At 36.9% G+C, this 23588-nt stretch overlaps 2 protein-coding genes across 9 annotated transcripts in view; one reads left to right on the top strand and one right to left on the bottom strand.

Annotated features, from left to right (window-relative positions):
* The window catches only part of LOC141513352 (sodium/potassium-transporting ATPase subunit alpha-2-like), a 57741-nt gene that overhangs the window by 15985 nt on the left and 18168 nt on the right, over positions 1-23588 (top strand). For all 6 annotated transcript variants that reach the window (XM_074223084.1, XM_074223086.1, XM_074223083.1 and 3 more), the window contains exons 9-13: positions 6016-6214; positions 6417-6526; positions 6720-6854; positions 14654-14843; positions 15049-15221. In XM_074223084.1, coding sequence (XP_074079185.1) covers positions 6016-6214; positions 6417-6526; positions 6720-6854; positions 14654-14843; positions 15049-15221 — 807 coding nt within the window. The remainder of the gene's footprint in view (positions 1-6015; positions 6215-6416; positions 6527-6719; positions 6855-14653; positions 14844-15048; positions 15222-23588) is intronic.
* DCAF8 (DDB1 and CUL4 associated factor 8) overlaps positions 7493-23588 on the bottom strand; it is a 142136-nt gene continuing 126040 nt past the window's right edge. Inside the window, exon 15 of one of the 3 annotated variants that reach the window (XM_074223100.1) lies at positions 7493-7531. In XM_074223100.1, the coding sequence (XP_074079201.1) occupies positions 7508-7531 (24 nt within the window). In that variant the 3' untranslated portion in view covers positions 7493-7507. Of the gene's footprint in view, positions 7532-14434; positions 14529-23588 lie in introns of those variants that run through there. The other 2 variants (XM_074223096.1, XM_074223093.1) reach the window with 2 other exon arrangements.

Here is a 23588-nt window from a genome sequence, read left to right as displayed (position 1 = left end):
TTCAGTGTCTGAGGCTGGATTTGAACTCCTATCCTCCTAAATTGAAGGCCAGTATTCTATCCACTGTGCCATCGAGCTGATCTTTTGAAATGACCAATCCATAAGCAACATATTTTTCTTTATCCTTTAACTTTTCCTCTCTCACTCCTTCCATCTTCTAGCCATTACTGAAACCTTCCAACATAGCCTCTCTAGACATCTTTTCTAGTACTGGTTGAACCTTTCCCTAGCTTCCTGTACAAATTAGAGAAGTTAGAATTCTCTTTGTTCCCCATTGACATTTCCAGATTCTCTTCCTATCACCAGAATTCAAAAACCTCTCTTGTTGTTCATACTATTAATCTCTACCACTCAGTTAAAATCCTGGTGGCAGTTGTCTATAGACCTCCAGGTCATTCCCCTTCCTTCTTCAATGAGTTTGATACATGATTCATGACTTTTCTTTCCTCCCCTACTGCTATCCATATACCAGATGAATTCAACATACATATTGACCCTCTATTAAACCCACTAATCAGTCAGTTCCTCAATCTAGTCACTTCTCATTACCTACCCCTCCATTTTACCACAGTCACACACAAAGATGGTTATATCCTAGATCTTGCCATCACTCATAAAAAATACCACCTCTGTGATTAAGAATTCCAAAATCCCCTTATCCAATTATATTCTGTTGGTTTTCCACCTCTCCCTCTGCCTTCCCTACTTTTTTCTGCTTCATGAATTCCAATCCTTTGACCTTTTGATTTTTTCCAGATCATCTCCCCTGAACTAGTCTATCTTCTTCTCCCCATCTTTACTGCTTAATAAACTAATTCAACTCTACACTGTCCCTCTTTTGCATCCTTAACCTCCTTATCATATTGTCAATTACACCCAATCAAAGCTCAGCCATGTTTCCTTCCCACCACCTAGCAGGTGCTTTGCTCCTAAAATATGCAATTGAATGAAGGTGGAGAAAACAATCTCAACTGAGCCCTTTCTGACGATAGGTCATCATATTATTTCTCTCATCAACCCACTATCCCAACCTCAGCTCTGGCAAACTTTTCCATCCCTCCTCAAATATCCCTTGACTATTCCTCCACTCATACTCTCACCTGACAACCATGTTTCATATTTTACAGAAAAAAAATGAGACTAGGGACAGCTAGATGGTCCAGTATATAGAACACTGACCCTGGAGTCAGGAGAACGTGAGTTCAAATCTGACCTAAGTTAATACTTAACTTAGCCTTGTGACTTTGGGCAAGTTGCTTAACTCCATTGCTTACCAAAAAAGAAAAAAGAAAAAAAGAAAAAAAAATTGAGACCATTCACCAATAGCTACCCTAGCTACCCTCCTCCTTAACTCATATTGCTCAGATTCCTCTGTTACTGTCTCTACTTCACCAGTCTTTGTGATGAAGTGGTCTTATTCCTTATCAAGACTAATCTTTCTGCCAGCTCAGGCAATCCCATTCCTTTGTGTCACCTCCAATAGAATTTCTTCCACTACCAATTCCATTCTATCACTTATTTTCAATTTCTCCCTGTCTACTGGCTCCTTCCCTATTGCCTACAATGTTCCCATGTATTCCCCCATTTTTAAAAAACTCTCACTTAATCTTCTATCCCAAGTATATCATCCTAACCATATCTCCTCTACCCTTTGTGGCTAAACTCCTCAAAAAGGCCATTTACAGTCAATGACTTCACTTTTCTCTTCTCACTCTCAACTCCTTAAAATCCAGCAGCATCATTCCACCAAAACTACTTCTTCAAAATTTTCAATGTTGTCTCAGTTGCCAAACCCAATGGCCTTTTCCCTATCCTCATTCTCCTAGTCCCCTCTGCAGTCTTTTACACTGCTGATTATCATATCTCTTCTTTCTAGAGTTGTGGGACAGCATTCTTTCTGATCTTTAGGACCTCACCTTCTCAATCATCTTTGCTAGATCCTCATCTAGATCATACCTTCAAACCATAGAGGTACCACAGCATTTAGTCTTCTCCCTCTACACCATTTCCCTTGGTGATCTCAGCTCCCATGGATTTAATTCTGATAACCATTCTTAGATCTACCTATCTTGCCCTAACCTCACTGCTACCTCCAGTCTCATATCTTCAACTGCCAATTGGACATCTAGAACTAGATCCTGCAGACATCTTAAACTTAGCATATCCAAAACTGAACTCATCTTTTTCCCAAAGACCCCTCCTTTTCAAATCTCTATTATTGTCAAAAGCACAATCTTCCCAATTCCTTAGACTCACAACCATTCTTGACTCCTCAGTATTTGAAACTTTCCACTTCCCCATATCCTGCTGCCAGAACCTGTTGACTTCAACATCTCTTGAATACTTCTTTGACACTGCCACAATTCTGGTATAATTCCTCAAAATCTTAAGCCTGGATCATTGCAATAGCCTCCTGGTGGATCTGCCTGCCTCAAGTCTCTCCATATTTAATCCACCATGTTACCCACACTCACTCAATAATCAACTTCAGGGCTCCCTATTACTTCCAGATCAAATACAAAATCCTGTGTTAGTATTCAAGACCTTTCATAACTTAGCCCCATCTACCTTTCCATTCTTCTTATATCTTACTTCCCAATACTTACCCTTCGATGCAGTAACTCAGGTCTCCATTATTGTTTCATGACCTAGATACTTCATCTCTAGGTTCCAAGTATTTCTCTGGTTATCTCCCATGCCTGGGAAGTTTCTGCCTACCAGTTTTCTTGGCTTCCTTCAAGCCCCAAATAGAATCCCACTTTTTACAGGAAGCCTTCTCCAGCCTTTCTTAATTCCAGGGCCTTTCCTCAGCTAATTATTTCCTATTTAGACTCTATATAACTTGCTTTGTACATATATATATATATATATATATATATATATGTATTTGTTTACATGTTTTCTCCCCTTCTTGAACTTCTTGATGTTAGAGACTATTTTTGACTCTTTTTTATATTCCCATTGCTTAGCACAGTGTCATAGTAATTTTTCATAAAAGTTTAACTGACTTATAGTTAACCTTTATATTTTTATCTCCCTGTCAGATAGATGCCTACCAGAAGACTTGCATCTGTTCCTTAGGTCATCTCCTCAAGGGAAGTTCCTTTATTGTTTCCCTAGATCATAGATATAGGGAAGAGACTTTGGAGATCATCACATCCAATCTTCTCATCTCAGTCATAGACATAGAGTGACCTTTCCAGGGTCACATAGCTTATAGCTATCTGAGGCAGAATTTGAACTCAAGTCCTTCTCATTTCAAGTCAATGCTATGCTCCCTAGTCCATGTTATCTCCCTTGCACAAGTTTCTATGCTATCTTCCCCATGGTTATTGTTTAACAGGGTCATAGCCTCATACAACTCCTGGGCTACCACACCAATACTATTTCTGTCACTCAAAGCTTCAGGACTCCAAGCAGAGAATGGACCATTTAGATTTAAATCCCACCTGAGTTTCTGGATCATTTTTTCTTCTTCTTGTAAATATCTCACTGGATCTTTGCTCATTGTCCCCCCAAAAGCTTTAGAAGTTTAGTCTAAACCATTTCTCTCTTGCTACCACCACTCTTGGCTTTTTCTGGCCCCAGTACTATCTTCTTTTTCCCTTTAATGCATCATCAAATCCAGATTGCACTTTTGAAAAGGTATTTCATCATTACTTCAGAGAAATAAGTTAATTTTTTTTTAAAATGCTGAATAAGGGGGTGGCTAGGTGGTGCAGCAGATAGAGCACTGGCCCTGGAGTCAGGAGTACCTGAGTTCAAATCTGACCTCAGGCACTTAATAATTACCTAGCTGTGTGGCCTTGGGCAAGCCACTTAACCCCATTTGCCTTGCAAAAAACTAAAAAAAAAAATGCTAAATAAAGAAATTTGAACTTCAGATAGGAAAGTATATACATACATACATACGTACATACATACATGAATACCATAAATGATTTATTATTTCACTGGTGTGGGCCCTATGCCAACAGTGATAATAAACCCTTCATGTCTTAATAGGTAGCTTTATGAACTGCTATGAGTAAAAAGATTCTTAACCTAGTAATTAGTTTTCTGCTGATAAGCCTTTCCAAACTAAACTAGATTGGATCTTAAACCTGGTGTCAAACCTTGTACTTGCAGCTTCTCCAGAGTTTAAACTTCTTTGGCATGCCCTCCAAGAATCCACATCATAGATTTGGAGCTAGAGGCCATCTAGTTAAGACTTCTCATTTTGCACAGAAAGAACCTAAGACCCCAAAAAAAGTTGGGTTACTTGCTCAATATCACATAGTTAGTAAGTGGAAGAGCCAGAAACTTAAACCCTAGATCCTCTGACTTAAAATTCAGAACTCTTTCAACTTATGATTGAAATTGAACTTCAGGGCAATGAGTTGGCATAGTAGACAAGAGTGCTGAACTAGGAGACAAGAAGAATTGAGTTCAAATCAGTCTCTGACACAAGCTATTTAACCCTGTTTGCCTTGGTTTCCTCGTCTGTAAAATGAGCTAGAGACAGAAATGGCAAATTACTCCAGTATCTTTGCCAAGAAATCCCCAAATGAGATCATAATAAAGACTTGGACATAGTTGAAATAACTAAATACCAACAAGGATTTCATGAGAGAGAGGTGTCCCTAAGCTGATCAGTAAGGATCAGGATAAATAGACCTTTCTCCCATCTAAACTAACACCTGACTATGTCACCAATGGACCTACCACTGTATTCATCTTAGGGAAAAAACTCCGTGGATGAACCTTCCCAGACAAGGCTAGACCCTTCTCCCAAAACTCTGCTCTCTCAAGCCAAGCTGATGGACTCCTGACCCCTCTCAACCCCTACTACTAATTTCTAACTTCCAAAGCCAGAGATTGGGGGCAGGGCATCAATCTGCCACATTTGCAAAGTTCTACCCAGATTGATTTCAGTGTAGCTCATATTTCTCTCCCCAGGGAAAGATTTACAGGTTTACAGTACCACCCCCACTGTAATTTAATTCCTACGTCAGTAAAGGAAAGGGCATTTCTTTACAGGGATCCAATAAAGGTGGGGTTTTTTTTAAGATGAATCAAATTATTTATGTATTCCTTCATCTGTTCTGTTTGTGTATGTTGTATGTGTGTGAATTTATGTGTAAATGTGTGTTTTTCTCTTGCCTCTGTCTTTTAATTTTAAGATCTTGAAAAGCAAAGTCTATACCTCCTATTTCTTTGTTATTTCCTTCTGGAAACTACTATAATATTCAAAATTAAACACTCTATACTTAAACATGGACTGGCAAGAACACTGGACTTAGAGTCATAAGTTCAAATTCCCACTCTTTAATAAATTACCTGTGTGAACTTAGGCAAAGCATTTAACCCCTCTGAATCTCAGGCTCCTCATCTGTACAATGAATAGGGAAACACTCGAATTTCTCTAAGATCCTGTCTAGCTCTAAAGCCTATCATCTCATGTTCCTAAATGATGACTATATTATTCTTCTTGACCCTAGCTCCTGCCTCCTCTCTGCCTCCATTCTATGACCTCTAATACATCTTCATACTCCACAGCCTATGTCTTGACAGGCTCCAAGTGAATCTGACTCCTTGCTTTGAAGTTCTTGAGCAAGTCATCTCTGATAACCTCAGGTTGAATGTACTTTAACTGATGCTTTAGGCAGCCAGGTAACACAGTGGATAGAGCAATGGACCAGGACCTTGGAAGACCTGTGTTCAAATGTAACTTCAGATACTTTCTAGCTGCATGACCCTGGACAAGTCACTTCTGTTTACCTCAGTTTCCTCATCTGTGAAATGAGGATCATCATACTAGCATCTACCTCACAAGGTTGTTGTGAGGATCAATGAGATAATAATGGTAAAGTGCCTCCTTAGTACATAGAAGGCCCTCTCTAAATGCTAGCTCTTACTTTTACATAATGCTATGAACCTGATCTTTAAAGGGAGAGGGGACTGAGGTGGCAACTCAGCCACAGAAATCTGACTGAGCTCCTTTTCCTTTCCTTCTCCTTGTCACCCAAATCCTAGGTGTGTCTCACCCTGACAGCCAAGCGAATGGCTCAGAAGAACTGTTTGGTGAAGAACCTTGAGGCAGTGGAGACCTTGGGATCAACCTCCACCATCTGCTCAGACAAGACAGGCACCCTCACCCAGAACCGGATGACTGTGGCCCACATGTGGTTTGACAAGAATATATATGAGGCTGATACCACTGAAAACCAGTCTGGTGACTGGGAACATTTGGGGGGAAAGGGGAAGGAAAGAGGCCTGGTGTTTGAAAGGGAGGGAATGATAGGATCAGAAAAGAATAGGGACTTAAGGAGAAGAATGATACCCCTGAGAAGCATTTAAATGAAAAACAGGGTATGAAAGTTGTTCTCAAATTTATCCCCTTGCATCCTATGCTCAAAAATTCCTCTCTTTCTCAGGAAACACTTTTAACAAGAAATCTGAAACCTGGACCACCCTGGCGCTAATTGCTGGTCTCTGTAACCGAGCTGAATTTGAACCATATCAAGATAATATCCAGATCTCTAAGGTATCAGGTCCATAGTGAAAGAAGATATCTCCCAACTTTTAATTACTTCCTTCAATATCCAGAATGTGTCTCCTCCCCAATCCATCTATCACCTTGTTTCCATGGGTGGGCCCTAGACCTCCCAGTGACACTTCAGGGATCCTGGTGCCCCAAACTTCTGCTCCTAGAGGTGACTCCAGCCCCTTCCCGGCAGAGGTCAACAACAGGTGATGCTTCTGAAACAGCTCTACTCAAGTTCATTGAACAATCTTACAGCTCAGTGAAGGAGATGAGGAAAAAGTACCGCAAGTTGACAGAGATCCCCTTCAACTCCACCAACAAGTACCAGGTAAGGAGCCTGCAAGGACAATAAGATGAAGGGAAGGGGAGCACAGACAGACAAAACTTGGAAGACAAGAATAAAGTCCTAGAAACATAGCTCGTTATCAAGTAACACGTTTAAAGCAGTATCAGGTCAAGGAATATCAAGGCTGTTACCTTCATTGGGAGTACTTTTTCTCAAAAACCAAGAAGAATGAGAAGTGATGAAAATAACCAGAAATTTAGTAGAATGTACTCTTCTTGGGGCACCAAATTGGTACCATGGATAGAGCACTGGCCCTGGAAGTCAGAAGGACTTCAGTTCAAATCCAATCTTAGATACTTAATAATTATTATTATCTTGGGCAAGTCATTTAACCCCATTGTCTTACCTCCCCCCCCCCAAAAAAAGTAATAATCCTTACATCAAGAACTATTTCACTTTTGTCTATGTATCTCATCTTGCACAGTCCCTTACACACAGTAAATATTTGATACATGTCTTTTGTCTTGAAAACTCTAATGTTCTGAACTTCTGAGAATTGCACTGAATATAAAAATTAGCAGTATGGTGTAGTGGAAAGAGCCTTGCATGTGGGGTCAGAGAATTTGGGCTTGAATTACTAACCCACTTGATAGTAATTCCATAAGTCCAAGTAGAACCTCAGAGACAAGGATGCCTTAACCCTCGAAGACGATAAGTACCTGGAAGAAATGAAATAAGAAATGTAATAAAAGAAATTCTTATAGGGAGGGAACAAATATAAAGAAATTCATTTAGAACAGATGATAGTTAATCATAACCGAGAATTCAACATCCTGAAAATTAGAATGGACCGAAAATAAAGCAAGGACTCTTTGAGATAACATGAAAATACTAAAACAAAAATCAAAGGATTGCTATTTGATCAATTGGAAAGGCCTTTATAAAGATGAAATGTTTATATTTTAACAAGTCATCAAATTGGGCATTATAAAAGCATATTTTTTCATTTTATTACACTTTACAAATATTGTAATTTTTGTTTTTGTTTTTGGATTTTATTTTTTACAAATTTAAAGTTTGTGACAACCATGTGTTGAGGAAGTGCCATTTTCCAACAAATACTACATTTCTATGTCTCTCACATTTTGATTATTCTTGCATTTATTATTATCTGTTATGATGATCTGTGATCCATGATCTTAAACATAACTATTGTAATTGCTTTTTGGGGAGCCATGAACTGCACCCATATAAGATGATCAATTTAATCAATAATGTTGTGTTCTGCCTAATTATTCCCTATCTTTGTCCCTCTTCTTGGGTGGCCTCCCTATTCCCTGAGACAACAAAATTGAAATTAGGTAGAATAAATAACCATACAATGGCCTCTGTGTGTTCAAGTGAAAGAAAGCATTAATCGATGTGGCAAACTTCAGTATTGTCTTATTTTAAAAATTGCCTCTGTCATCCGAGACTTCAACTACCATCAACACCAAGGCAAAACTCTCCACCCTCAGAAAGCTGGTTAGCTAAAGGCTCAAATGATGGTTAATAGTTTTAGCGATAAAATTTTTTTAATTAAGGTATATATACATACACACACAGTTTTTTAAGACAATATTACTGGGGCAGCTAGGTGGTACAGTTGCTAGAGCATTTTTCATGGAGACAGGAGGACCTGAATTCACATCCAGTTTCAGGCACTTAATTAGCTAAGTGACCTTGGGCAAGTCACTTAACCCCATTGCCTTGCCAACAAAAACAAAAAAAAGACATATTATTGCACATTTAATAGACTATAGTATAACTTTTATATTCCCTGGGAAACCGAAAATTTTGTGACATTTGCTTGATTGAAGTGGTGTTGTACTGAACATTCAATGGCTCTGAAGTATGCTCATTGTTTAAAAACAGAACATTTTGTTAAAAAATCAACCAATCATCAAATCAATAATCATTTAAAATACCTAAATTAAATCCAGCCTCAGACACTTATTAACCATTTAACCCCAGGAAAGTCATTTAACTCCAATTGCCTCCCCCCAAAAATATAATAAAATGCTCCAAATCACTAATAAAAATGCAAATTAAAGCATTTCTGAGATCCTCCAACTCCCATCAGATTGGCAAAAATGGCAAAAAAAGGAAACTTACAATTGCTGGAGGCACTGCATGAATTTAACACACTAACATACTGCTGGGAAAGTTGTGAGCTGGTCATTCTAGAAAGAAATTTGGAAGCATGCCCCTAAGACACTATAATTGTACCCTTTGTTCCCAGCATCACCATTATTAGGACCATATCCTAAAAAAAAAAATCAAATAGGAAAAGGGCATTTTATTTATTTCAATAGTTTTCTTACTTTAAATTTTATTAATTTTTCCTTTGATTTTTCAGAATTTCTAATTTGGTATTTAATTAGGGATTTCAAATTTGTTCTTTTTCTAGTTTTTTTAAATTGCATGATACATGCAAAAATTATAATCAGATTAAGTAAATGTTTATTTGAGTTTTTTCATAAAATTAACTCTTAGTTCTATTTATTATTTCAATAGTTTTCTTACTTTCAATTTTAGTAATTTCTCTTTTGATTTTCAGAATTTCTAATTTGGTTTTGATTTGGGGATTTTAAATTTATTCTTTTTCTAGTTTTTTTTAATTGCATGCCTAGTTCATTGATCCCCTCTTTCTCTATTTTATTCATGTAAGCAGTTAAAGATATAAAATTTCCCCTAATAATTGCTTTAGCTACATCCCAAAAGTTTTGGTATGGTATCTTTACATTGTCATTGTCTTAGATGAAATTATTGATTACTTCTATCATTTTTGTTTTGATCCACTTATTCTTTAACAAATTAATTTTTAGTTTATCTTTTCATTGTCCTTTTTTACATGTAATTTTTATTGAATCATGATCTGAAAAGGATGAATTTAAAATTTCTGCTTTTCTTCATTTGATTGTGAGGGTTTTATGTACTAATACATGGTCAATTTTTGTGTAGGTGCCATGTACAACAGAGAAGGCATATTTCTTTCTATCCCCATTCAATTTTCTTCAGAGTTCTATCAAATCTAACTTTTCTAAATCTATTCACTTTCTTAACTTCCTTCTTGTTTATTTTGTGCTTAGATTTCTCTAATTCTGAGAGATGGAGGTTGAAGACCCCCCCAACATAGTTTTGCCATCTATGTCTCCCTCTAACTCATTTAAGTTTTCCCCTTAAGAATTTGGAAGCTAAACTACTTGATTTATATATGTTGAATATTGATATTACTTCATTTCCTATGATACCTTTTAAGAAGATATAGTTTCCTTCCTTATCCATTTTAATTAGATCTTTAGTTTTATCTGAGATCAGGATTGTTACCTCTGATTTTTTTTATTTCAGCTGAAGTATATTTATTTTGCTCCAGATGTGTTGATTGTAACCAACATATTGTAGGATTCTGGTTTGTGGGGGGGGTGCTTTTTTTGAGGGGGGGTTGGTTTTTTTTTTTGCAAGGCAAATGGGGTTAAGTGGTTTACCCAAGGCAACACAGCTAGGTAATTATTAAATGTCTGAGGTCGAATTTGAATTCAGGTACTCCAGACTCCAGGGCTGGTGCTCTATCTACTGCACCACCTAGCCACCCCAGGATTCTGTTTTTTAATACTCTTTGCTATCCACTTCTGTTTTATGGGAGAATTCGTCCCTTTCACAATCACAGCTATCATTACTAACTTTGTTTTTCCCTCTATTTATCTTCTCCCTGTTTGTTCTTTTCTCTCTCTCCTTTCCTGTTATCCCTCCTCAACAGTGTTTTGCTTTTGACTGTTGCCTCTTTCAATCAACCCTCTCTTCTAGCACTCCTCTTTTCTTTTCTTCTTCCTTTCCTTTTTTACTTTTTTTAACTTTAGCTTTAACATTTCCTTTCCTTTCACTTTCCTCCTCCCTTTTATCAACCCCTTCTTCCCTCTTTTTTCCCCTTTCCCCCCTCCTTCCTTATAAGGTAGGATAAATTTCTAAACCCATTTAGGGAAATATATGTTGTTCCTTCTTTGTACCAAATATTTTGAGAGTAAGATTTAATCAATCAATGCTCACACCCTCCCTTCTTTCCCTCTTATTAGATATAGATATAGATATAGATATAGATATAGATATAGATAGATCCTTCATGCTTCTTCATATAGTATTGTTTATTCTCCATTAACTCCATCTTCTTCTCCAAGTATAATTCTTTTTTCATGTCTTAATTGTTTTGTCCTGATAGAAGTACAATTCTCAAAGAATGCTTGATTGAATGATTTATATGCATCATCATATCATGATTGCTTCATACCTACATCCTATTTCCAAGCACACTCCCCTCAATTGCACCATTCAAAGTACAATTCTCAAGAGTCATAAGCATCCTCAAATTATGATCAATTTATACCTATACTCTTTCCAAATATACCCCCCCACTATCCCACTAGAAATACAATCTTCCTGAGCTAGAGTATTATGACATTATAACTTTTATACCCACACCCTCTGTCTAGGTATGCTCCTTTCAAATATCTTAAGAGAAATACAATTCTCAAGAGCTACAAGTATTGTCTTCCTATGTAGGGATATAAACAATATAATCTTGTTGACTAACATTTTCCCAATTTTCCATTTATCTTTTTTATACATCTCTTGAGTCTTGAATTTGCAGATTTTCTGTTCAGTTCTGGTCTATTTATCAGTTAAGTTTGAAAGTTTTCTATTTTATTGAAAATTCATCTTTTCCCCTCAATTTGCCAAATTTTTCAGGGTAGTTATACTTCAAGATCTCTTGACCTTCTGTTCCAGGCCCTACAAATCTTTAATGTTGAAGCTAAGAAGTCCTGCATAATCCTGGGTCCCTGGTATTTAAATAGTTTGTTTTTTACTGATTTGCAGAATTTTCTCCTTTAAGTGAGAATTCTGAAATTTGACTAAAAATTTAAATTTGAGAATCTCTTTTGGGGGGGGTGATCAATGGATTCTTTCAAGGACTATTTTGACTTTGTGTTCTAGGATATTAGGGCAATTTTCTATGATAATTTCTTGAAAGATATTGGCCAGGCTCCTTTTTTGATCATTGTTTTCAGGTAGATCAATAATTCATAAATTATCTCTTCTGGATCTATTTTCCAGGTAGGTTGCTTTTTTCTTAATTTTTTCAAACCTTTGTTTTGTTGACGGAATCTTGATGTCTCAGAGTCTAGTTTCCATTTGTTCAATTCTAATTTTAGTTTTATTCTCTTCAGTTAGCTTTCGTGTTTCCTTTTCCAACTGATTAATTTTACTTTTTGATAAGTTTTTTCCTTTTCCAGTTTATCAATTTTACCTTTTTTTTTAGGTTTTTTTTTTTGCAGGGCAAATCGGGTTAAGTGGCTTGCAAAGGCCACACAGCTAGGTAATTATTGAGTGTCTGAGGCCGGATTTGAACTCAGGTACTCCTGATTCCAGGGCCGATGCTCTATCCACTGTGCCACCTAGCCACCCCTTATCAATTTTACTTTTAAAAGGCATTACTTTCTTTAGTCAATTTTTCAAAATTCTTCTACATGACTCTTAATTTTTCTTATTCCTCTCTTCTTTGGTTTTTAAAATCTTTTTTGAATTTGAGGTCAATTTATAAACCCCTTTGAGACTTCAAATGTAGGCATTATGTCATTGCTTTCCTCTTTTGAGATGGCATGATTATCATCCCTATAAGAATACTAGCTATCTATGATTCATGTTCTTTTGGGGTTTTTTGCTTATTTTAATAGTTGGGCTCTGCTTCTGGGGCTCAATAGGTATAATCTCAAGCTATTTATGTTGGGGGGCTAGGGAGTCTGGTCCCTGCTTTTTTGTTCAACATCTCAGGTGCTCACAGTTTGTTCCCTGGTTTTAGTTGCCTAATTCAGTCCCATTTGACACACTAATGTTCCTTGGCTTTAACTTTTCCTTCTGAGTTGGAATTGGGTCCTTCAATGCCAACCTGCTATCTAGCTGGTCTGCTGAGCTGGGACCTGAGCTGTGCTGTGACTAAGAGCCTCCTGCTGGCTTCCTGGCTCCCCTGCCTATGTTGAACCATATTCCTCCTTTACCTTCATGAGCCAAACCTTTTCTGAAGTTCCTCCATGATATCTTGAGTTGAGAACTTGTTTTAATCTGAGTTCTGTTTATTTAGGGTCTGTTTTGAGGTTTCATTCAAAGTTGTTTCAGAAAAAGCTCTGGGAGCTTTATAGTTTCATGCTGCCATCTTGACTCTACACAGGAGGTCCTACAAAAATATTTATTACATTCTTTTTTTGTAGTAGAAAAGAATAATAAATTAGCTGAACAAGTTATCATGCATGGATAAAATAGAACATTATTGAACTATAAGGAATAATGAAAGGAATAGTTTCAGAGAAACTTAGGAAAATATTAATAAATTATACAGAGTGAAGTAAGCAGAATGAGAAAAGCAATTTATACAATATCATGACTATGATAAGGCAAGAATTTCAAAAGATTTGAGTGTTCTCCTAATTGCAATGACCAACCATGATTTCAAAGGTCTGATGAACAGAAAGGTGCAAAATAAGACATACATTTGGGGGCATAGCTAATGTCAGTCCCTCAATAAGCATTTAAGTACCTACTAAATGTCAAGGGGCAACCAGATGGCATGGTAGATAGAGCAATGGCCTTGGAGTCAGGAGGATAGGAGTTCAAATCCAGCCTCAGATACTTACTAGCTATGAGACCTTGAGCAAGTCATTTAATTCTGATTGCCTCACATCCAAGGCCATCTCCTCTAGTTCTGATTCATATCTGGCCCTTGGATCCAGATGGCTCTAGAGGAGAAAGTGAGGCTGGTGACTTAGTACTCTAATTCATGTGGGTGTCATGGCATCACCTTCCTGATATCATAGTCTTCTTTGAGGCCAAAGGACAAATCATCAGTATTTGTCAGGTACTATGTTAAGTATTAGGGAAAAAAAAAGACAGTTTCTCCTCTCAAGGAATTCACAGGAAGATAACAAGTAAACAAATATATTGTTCTTCAGTCCCATCTGACTCTTCATGACCTTATTTGGGTTTTTCTTAGCAAAAAGAATGGAATGGTTTATCATTTTCAACTCCAATTCATTTTACAGATAAGAAAACTGAAGTAATCAGGTTAAGTGATTTGACTAGGGTCACACAGCTGTAAGTGTCTAAAGCCACATTTGAACTCAAGTCTTCCTGATTCCAGGCTGGGTATTCTATCTACCATGTCACCCAGTTGCCCTATATCCCTATTTTACAAATGCAAAAATTTAGACTCAGTGAAACTCAAAATCTGACCCAGGGTAACAGAGAATTATGCAGTAAAGTCAGAAGACAAAGTCAGATCTCTTCTACAAGCCCCAGTCATCAGCATTCTTTTTCCCACACCTCGCTGCTTTTTTCCTCTTTCTTGCTTCCAGTTCCAGTAAGCTCAACCAACAATTGTATACAAAGTAACAAAAATCAGAATCACATTTCCATGAATTGAATTCAAAAGAGGAAAAGCACCTACTTTGCAGTGTAGTATAAAAAGTGCCCATTTGCAGTCAAAGGACCTGTATTTGAATGCCAGATCTGATACTTACCATTCAGAGGACCATGGTCAAACCATCATTCTTCCTTGAGCTTCAGTTTCTTCATCTATCATTGATCTTTAATATCCCTTCCAAATCTCAAGTCTATGAGTATTGGTTGAGCCTTGAGTAGAATTTGAAAAGATACAGTAAGAACTCCATTTGGTGGGAAAAGAAAGGACAAGGGCATCTTTTCTCCTTAGCTCCAACTCTTTTTCTTCCCTAACATTGTTTCTCCTTTCTCCCTAGCTATCAATCCACACTCAGGATGCAAGTTCCATGAAATGTACGCTGATGATGAAGGGGGCTCCAGAACGGATCCTAGATTGTTGCTCCACTATTCTAATAAATGGCTCGATTAAACCATTGGACAAGAAGTATCAAAATGCCTTCCAGGAAGCCTACTTGGAACTAGGAGGGCTAGGGGAGCGTGTCCTGGGTGAGGGAAGCTGGGGAAAGAGAAGTTGAAAAGGGTAGAAAAGAGAAGGTCCTGAGGAATGGGGTCCTTGAGGATGGTGGGGAAGACCCTAGAAGCTAAGAATGCTGGACAAAGGGATTGGTCAAGGTTATAGGATGCTAAGGTGAGGGAATGTAAAAGAGAGGATATCTAAACTACCTTGGCTCCTTCCTTTTCTCTCCTCCAGGGTTCTGCTTTTTGGACCTCCCTGCCCCATACACATCGGACTTTCAGTTTGATTCAGATAATGTCAACTTCCCTATAACAAAACTCTGCTTTGTGGGACTCATATCCATGACTGATCCACCCCGGGCTGCTGTACCTGATGCTGTAGGCAAGTGCCGCAGTGCAGGCATCAAGGTAGAATACCTAGACTTTGTGCCACCCCACCACCATCACTACCTGCCCTAGGGATTTTCCTGCTGATTTGTTCCTCTCTGAGCAAGTTCTTGTCAGGCAATTAAGCTTCCTTTAGTTAAAACCCTATCCTGTTCTTGAGCAAAGATCTGGAGAGACTGAGACAATATCTACATCCTCAAGAAGCTCTATCTCAGGGAAGGAGTTAAGAGAAAGGACATAAAAGGGCAGCTAGGTTGGCACAGTGGATAGAGCACTAGCCCTGGAGTCAGGAGGACCTGAGTTCAAATCCAACTCCAGACATTTAAAAATTACCTAATTGTGTGATCTTGGACAAGTCACTTAACCCCATTGTCTTGCAAAAAGCCAAAGGGAGATGGGGGGTGGGGGTGGAGAGAAACATTGTAGTGAAAACACAAAAACAAACTAACATACCAAAACATAAAAAAATAATGCCAAGACATTCAGATATTTGGTATCTGCTAACAGTGTCTCTAGCCCAACCCATCATCACCTATAACCTTTGGTAACTCTAGTAGGGAAATAATAGAATCATGAAAATCATAAAATTGAAGAGTTGGAAAGGTCCTCAAAGTCCAACCCCCAAACAAATCACAGAGGTAGCAATCCTACTTCTGTTTTAAGACCTCTGGAAATGGGGCGTATCATCTCCATGACTAATTATAGCCTGTCTTTCTTCAGCATCTTTCTTTATGCTGGTTATTTGCTACTTATAAACAAAACCCTAAAAAATGAAAAATAAAACTTTCTTGAACCCTGCCACCTTCCCAAGTTATCATCATTTCTCTCTCCTTTCCAAGCTCCTAAAGTAGTGTGCATTCCCTTTCTTCACTTCATCAAGTGCTCTCAACTCTTTTCAATCTGATTTCAGCTCTAAATCTGAAAGTGCTCTCTCCAAAGACATTAATAACTATGTCCAAATAACCACATCCTACAGACTTTTCCTTCAGATTTGAGTGCCCATGGGCAAGTCACTTAAACTTATCTGAACTTAAGTTACCTCATTTCTAAAATGGCAATGATACCTTTGAGCTCAGTGTCTGAGGCTCAGGTGAGATATGAAACTTTTTGTCAGTTGTGTTCAATCATTTTAATCATGTCTGACTCTTCATGACTCCATTTCGGATTTTCTTGGCAAACATAACTGGAGTAGTCTGCCATTACCTTCACCAGCTCATTTAACAGATGAGGAAACTGAAACAAGCATGATTTACCCAGGGACACACAGTAAGTGTCTGAGGCCAAATTTGAACTCAAGTCTTTCTGACTCCATTGTACCTAGCCACCTTTTGTCAACCTTAAAGTCACATAAAATGCCTTTTGCAAGTTCTCTGTAAAATAGTCTTTTATGTAAATGTGTATTTGACCCTTGGGCTATGTGGACTAATCAGACACTGCTAAACATACTATACCCTGATCTCAAAGTCTTCTTTGAAAATGAAGAACAGACAATAAACAACCAACAAGCATTTATTATAGTAAATATGTCCTTTTTCTAGAAACAGAGACAAAAACAAACAAAAAGCAATCCTTCCTCTCAATTAACTGCCATTCCAACAGCAGAGACATGTATAAATATATACAAAATAAATACAAAGCAAATTTGAAATAGTAAAATAAAAGATAATTAGTGATGGACCACTAACAGTTTATACTGGGTCTTGAGGGAAGTGTGGGATTCTGTGAGGCAGTGGTGCATTCCAAAAGGAACAGAAAATCAGTGGAAAGACACAGAAAGAGATGTTAAGAGTCCTTTGAGTAGGATCAGAGATGTCAGTTTCACTAGATCATAAAGTGTGTAAAGGATCATAATGAGATTAGAAAAGTCAATTTATGAAGGTCTTTAGAAATCAAAAAGAAGAGTTTACCTTTTATCCTAGAGGATTAACATGGTCAGATTTGTCCCAAAGGAAAATCACTTTGATGTCTGTGTTGAGGAAAGATTGGAATGGAGAGTGTTAGGAGGCTTTCATCTATCTAGGTCAGAGAAGATGAGAACCTGAACAAACAAAGTGATTGTGTGAGTAGAAAGAAGAGGCTGACCTCGAAAGGTTGTGTTGGGGGTAGAAGTGGCAATCGGAAATGTAGAATAAGGGGAGAAAAGGATGACAATGAGATTGTGTGAACCTGGATGACTTGAAAAAAAGTAATTCCCTCAATGATTTTAAGGAATTTTTCAAAGAGGGATGGATTGGGGGAAAGAGGCATGTTGAGTTTTTGGTGACTCTGGGATCCATTTTAAAATGTGCAATAAACAGTTGTCACTGTGGTACTGGAGTTCAAGAGACAGATTGTGGGGACCAGATATTTAGTTTGTAAGTTTTCTGCCTAGAGATGATACTTAAACCCATGGGAAAATTGAATCACTAGAGAGTTAAGATTAGAAAAAGGCAAGGACATAGCTTTAGAGAATACCCACAAGTAGAAAAAAACAGTATGAATCATGAACCATCAAAAGGGATAGAAAGTTGCAAATTCAGGAACTAAAAGAGGGTGGTGTCATGAAAACCCAGGAGGAGAAAGTGGTCAACAATGTCAAATGCTGTAAAGCTGGAAGTATGAAGATGTAAGAAAAAAGTCATTAGATTTGACAATCAAGAGATTGCTGATAACTTTAGAGAGAACAATAAGTAATCAGCTCAGAGGTCAGATCACAAAAAAAGGGAGAGAGAGGTAAAGGCAATGAGTGTGGACAGATTTTTCTAGACCTTTTAAGAAAGGGAAAAAAAACAAACAGTGTGAGAAGACACTGGTATCTAATAAAGGTTTTGAAGATTTTTTCCCCCAAGATATGGAAGCCTTGGACATGTTAGAAGACATGTTAGAAAGAACCAATAGAAAGAAAAATTAAACATTGATTGGGAGGAGGGTAATTGAGGGGATCAATCTGCTGGAGAAAATATGAGGGGATTAGATTAAAGGCATATCTAGAAGAGTTAGGCTTGGTATGGAAAAGGGTCATTTGATTATAAGAGAAAGGAGGGAGTGAGGCCTGGGAGATGATGTCAAAAAGTTAGGAGGCAAAGAAAAGGGGAAAAGATAGAATATATGACAAATAGCCTCAATCTTCTCAGTGAAGTAAGTGACAATGTCCTGAGTTGTACATAATGTGGAGAGATGGAAAATGTGAGACATTTAGGACAGAAGAAAAAATTTCTGAGGGTCCAGTGGAGGTTAGATGATAAAAGTTTGTAGTGTACCTAAACAGTTCAACTGAATGACTTCCTCTAGCTATAATCAATTTATATGATGCTGCATTCATGATTTTCCTCTCTGTTCCTTCCCACTATCCTCAATCTCTCTGTATCCTTTAAATATAGGCATTCTCCAAAATCTTTTTTCTCTGCTCTCTTAACATTCTCTCCACATACATAGTAGTCATTCCCATGTCTTCAGTGATTACATTTATGGAAACACCTCCCAAATAAATGTTTCCAACTGTGAGCTTTCTAGAATTGAGTTTCAATCCCATGCTTTGAACTGTCAAGTGTACATGTTTGGATGTTCTTTCCACCCTTCAATCAACCAGTAAACTCAACATTTTTTCAAAACAGGCTTCTCCTTTCCCCTCTTTTTCTACCTTGGTTGACAGCAATCCCATTTTCCAATTTACACAGGCTAGAAAACACTTTCTGCTTAAAACCCCCAAATCTTAATAAGTTTCCAATCCCTCTCTCACTGTACTGGTTCCCATTTTGGATTCTGATTATCCATCACTTAGGGTTATTGTAACAGTTCCTAGTTACTTTTCTTTTCTCTAGATTCTTCTCTTTAGTATCTTTCCTTTACAACACACCTTGAATAATCTAAGACTTAAAGAATTATAAGGTATCTTACTAGTCATATAGGCCACCTCTTTACAAAGAACGAATCCTTATATTTATCCAACCTCTATCAGAGACTGTCAGTAATGAAAAACTAGCAGCCCCCTGAAGCTATCAGTTCCATTTTTAAAGAACCCTAATTGTAGAAAACTTGTATTTATGTTGAGCTGAAATCCTATAACTTTCATTCATTGCTCCTAATTCTCCCCCCTGACTCATAACAATTCTAGCTTCTTTCACACATGAAAGAAAAAATTCTATTCTCTGTATTTGGGGTATAGATCTGCCAGAAACAAATTTATTAATTAAATTATTCTAAGTATCTCTCCAAGATATTTTTGAGTTACAAATTAATGGGATTCAAGAACAAGGGCAAAGTTCTATAATCAAAAATCAAACAGAAGGATAAAGTCTAGACAACAATTCTGAATCATCAGGACTTAACTTTTGGTTGTACTCAAGAGAACCATTTCCCTAAAATCATTAAATTCTCTCTACTTCATCAAGGAAGAGGAGTTCTTAATATTTTTGGTGTCATGTATACTTTTGGCAGACTGGTGAAGTCTAAAGACTCCTCAAAATAATGTTTTACAAAAATATAAAATAAAATGCATAGGAATCCAAAGGAAACCAATTGTATTGAAATGTAGCTTTAAAATATTTTTTTTAACTTCACATACTCCAGGTTAAGAGATCCGACTCTAAGAATTCTTTTTTTCCTGGTCAAATATAAACTTGAGATGTTTCTCTTAATTTTATCAATCGAATCATTCTTCTTAATTTAATCAGTAGTCTCTATTTAGAAACTGATTAAGCCACTGATAAAAATGAAGCAAAAAAGACTTTAGATGAGAGTATTCTATTTTCTTCCATTTCAGGGAAAATTGATCTTTAATTCATTTTCAACCAATAATTTTAAACCAAAAAAAAGCAAAAAAAAAACCCCTATAATTTCTTAGTATCTCTGAAACCTAGTGGAAATAGGACTTAGTGTGCTTCCATAAATATGATAGCCTTCAATTATTTAAAGCTATACTTTCCTACTTAAGTCTCTTCCATACCAACTATCGCCAATTCCTCATGCAGCACATTCTCTGAGAAACGTTCTTTCAATTCCCACTTCTACTGGTAGGTTGAGTTATCAGATTTTAACTGCTGCTTCTCTCCCTTCAAGTACTAATGGCCATCATTCCTATCCAGTATATATCCCCCAATATCTTTAACTAGTTAATATCACCTCCAATTTTAATTTGACCAGCTGATATCACATCTATATCAATTTTCCAGTTAATATCTTCCCAATATCAATCAATCAATGTTTCTTAGCTTTATAAAGGATATTAACTGAGGAGTTATAGCAAGGACAGAAACATTTATTCCTCACTAGGGATAGAGTCTCTCTTCTTTCTACATTCTCTGTCCCTGGGAAGAGAGAATTTAAACTTTGAAAGTTTGACATAAAGCATTTCTCCTCACAAATTCACTTCTAGACATGGAAGAACCAAAAGACAAGTCACTTGTGTTTGTAGGACATGGTGACTCAGTTGCTAGGTCAATTCATGCTGAACTAGGTCAAGAATGTCCTCAATAGTGTCTCTTCCCTGGTTTCAACTGCTGAAGCTCCTAGACACATCTTCCTGTTTTGGAGGCCAGCTCTCCAGATTTACAGCAAGTCAAACCACACCAAGCACAATGCTAATACAGTGCCTTTCTAGTTGTTGCTGCTGTTATTGTTGTTTATTGAGTTATTTCAGTCATGTCCAACTCCATGTGGCCCCAATTGGGAATTTTCTTCAGTTCATTTCACAAATGAGGAAATTGAAGTAGATAGAGTTCAAATGACTTGCCCAGTGTTACATAGCCAGTAAATGTCTGAGACTGGACTTTAACTCGCATCTTCCTAACTCCAGAACTGGCTCTTTATCCATGGCTCATCTAGCTGTCTTAGGATGAATTAGAGGGGAAGTAAGAGGCTATTGCAGTTGTCCAGACAAGTGATAATGAAGACCTGAACTATAGCTGTGGCTATATAACTGGAGAGAAGGGGAGGTGTTATGATGGGAAAAAATCCACAAGATTTAGCAATAGATTGGATATTTGGAATGAGTGAGGAATCAAGAATGGCATCGAGGTTGCAAACCTGGGTGATGGAAATGATAATAGTACCCTCATTATTAAGAGGGAAGTTTGGAAGTGTAGGGAATTTGGGAGGAAAGTTAATCAGTTCCCCTTTTGGACATGTTGCATTTGAATACCTGTGCAATATCCAGTTCAAAATATCCATGAGATAAATGATGATACATGATTGTCGCTCAGAAGACAGATTCAGGATCAATATATAGATCTGAGAATCACCTGCTTAAAGATAATAAATAAGCTCATTGGAGCTGCTGAGATAGTATTAAGAGAAAAGAGAGAAAGTAGCTGAGTTACAATTGGAAGAAACTTGAGAGGCAATCTAATCCAACTGCCTCATTTTACAAACGAGGAAACTGAGAACTTCAGGAATTTAAGTGATACATTCTATCCCTCTATAGAATGTAAGCTCCTCAAGGGCAGGGACTATTTTGTTTTTGTTTTTTGTATTTCCCAGATCCCAATGAAGAAGACTAAGCTCTTTGCAAATATTTGCAAATATTTGCTAAGTTTATATTTGAAAATCAGTGCATTTGCCTTCCTATAGGGGTCTAACGCATCCTGGTTTGCCAAAAACTTCCCAAGATCACCGGTAATCTCATCTACTAGATCTTTCACGACCTTAGTTTGTAGTTCTGGACTGAGTGATTTAAATTTACTGAAGTTATATGAAATATTACTATTTTCTTCTTGTGCTTAGTCATTTTTCAGTTGTCCCCAACTCTTTATGACCCCATTTGGGATTTTCTTGGCAAAGATACTGGAATGGTTTTCCGTTTTCTTCAATTTATTTTACAGATGAGAAAACTGAGGCAGAGTTAAGTGCCTTGCCCAGGGACACACCACTAATAAGTGACTGAGGCCAGATTTGACCTCAGGTCCACTTAACTCCAGGATCAGCCCATTATCCACTATGCCACCTAGCCTTATCACCTTGTTTCCACCTTTACAGGTTATTTGGGGTTTGAGTAAAGAGTTTTAAATATTGTTCTAGCGTCCTAGTTAGTCTTGGAAGACAAAATAGAAGTAAGCAAGATAAAATAATTTTTATTTTTCTATCTCATCTTCTTAAGCAGAGTCCTTTCCATATTTCATAAAACTTTTGTAAATAACACAACCTTATACATTATTAATAATTATATTCACATAACTTTCATTTTGAAATAGATCCCACTCCCCTTCCTTGAAGAACAAATTCTCCTTTATAACAAAGAATTGTTGAGAGAAAGAAGAAAACAGTCAAGAAAAACCAACCAATAAATCAACTGAATCTGCCAGCATATGCTATGTTTCATGCCAATTGACCCTCTCTCTGGAAGGAGGGAGGAAGATGCATTTTCACATCTCTTCTTCAGGGTCAATCTTGAGCATTATAATTATATAGCATTCAGGGTTTTGCTGTTATCATTGTTCTAGTTACATTATTGCAGTCATCATGAATGTTGTTTTCCTTATATTATACCAATTCATATGAGTCTTCCCTAGCTTCTCTATTTTATTATTCATATTAATAACTTCTTAAAGTGCACTTTTATTTTATTACCTTTAGGTAACAAAGTTTTTTCAGTGATTCACTAATCATTGATTATCTATTTTGTTTATAATTTTTTGCTAACACAGAAAATATCACTAACTTTATATTTAATCTGCCTAGCAATGGAATCTGAGTCAAATGGTAAAAAAGCCATTTAAGTCACTTTGAGAGCATAACTCCAAATTGCTTTCTGGAATCATTGAATCAGTTCATAACTTTATAAGTGTCTTAGTAAGTTGGCTTTTCTTCTACCCTCCCAACATTATTTCCATCTTTTGTTATCTTTTCCAGTTTACTGAGTAAAACTTCAGAGTTGCTTCAATTTGCTTTCCTATATATTTAGTGCTTTGAAACAATCTTTTATATAGTTCTTAATAATTTGCAGTTCTTTTAAGAATTTATTCATATCCCTTGACTACATTTCTACTGGGAAATGACTCTGGGTCTTGTATATTTGCCCACCAATTTGTTAAAAGCTCCTTTTTGGTATTTGATGCTTAAACATTTAGCAAACTTTTCATGTTGGATTTATGGAAGGATATGGACTAGAATTTCATAGGAATGAAGAAGCATGACTAGTTTGGAATCTACATTCACAATTATGAGATCCTGGATAAAGTGGGTTATAAATTCTAGTAGAATTGAATGAGCACTGAACCTGAATTCTATCTCTTAAAACTTAACCTTTTGACAATAAGTAAAACATATAATTTCTCTTGAGTGTCAGATTTATCGACATAATGGATAAAATAGAAGGTTTACTATGAAGAAAGTACTTGGAAATCTTTGTCATGCAATATTACATGAATTATTCTTACTGAGTTTTAACTATTCCGATGCCATTTTCACAGGATT

This window comes from Macrotis lagotis, chromosome 2, assembly GCF_037893015.1.
Source record: "Macrotis lagotis isolate mMagLag1 chromosome 2, bilby.v1.9.chrom.fasta, whole genome shotgun sequence".
Lineage (NCBI taxonomy): Eukaryota > Metazoa > Chordata > Mammalia > Peramelemorphia > Peramelidae > Macrotis > Macrotis lagotis.
This window is presented reverse-complemented; position numbering and strand designations above follow the sequence as displayed.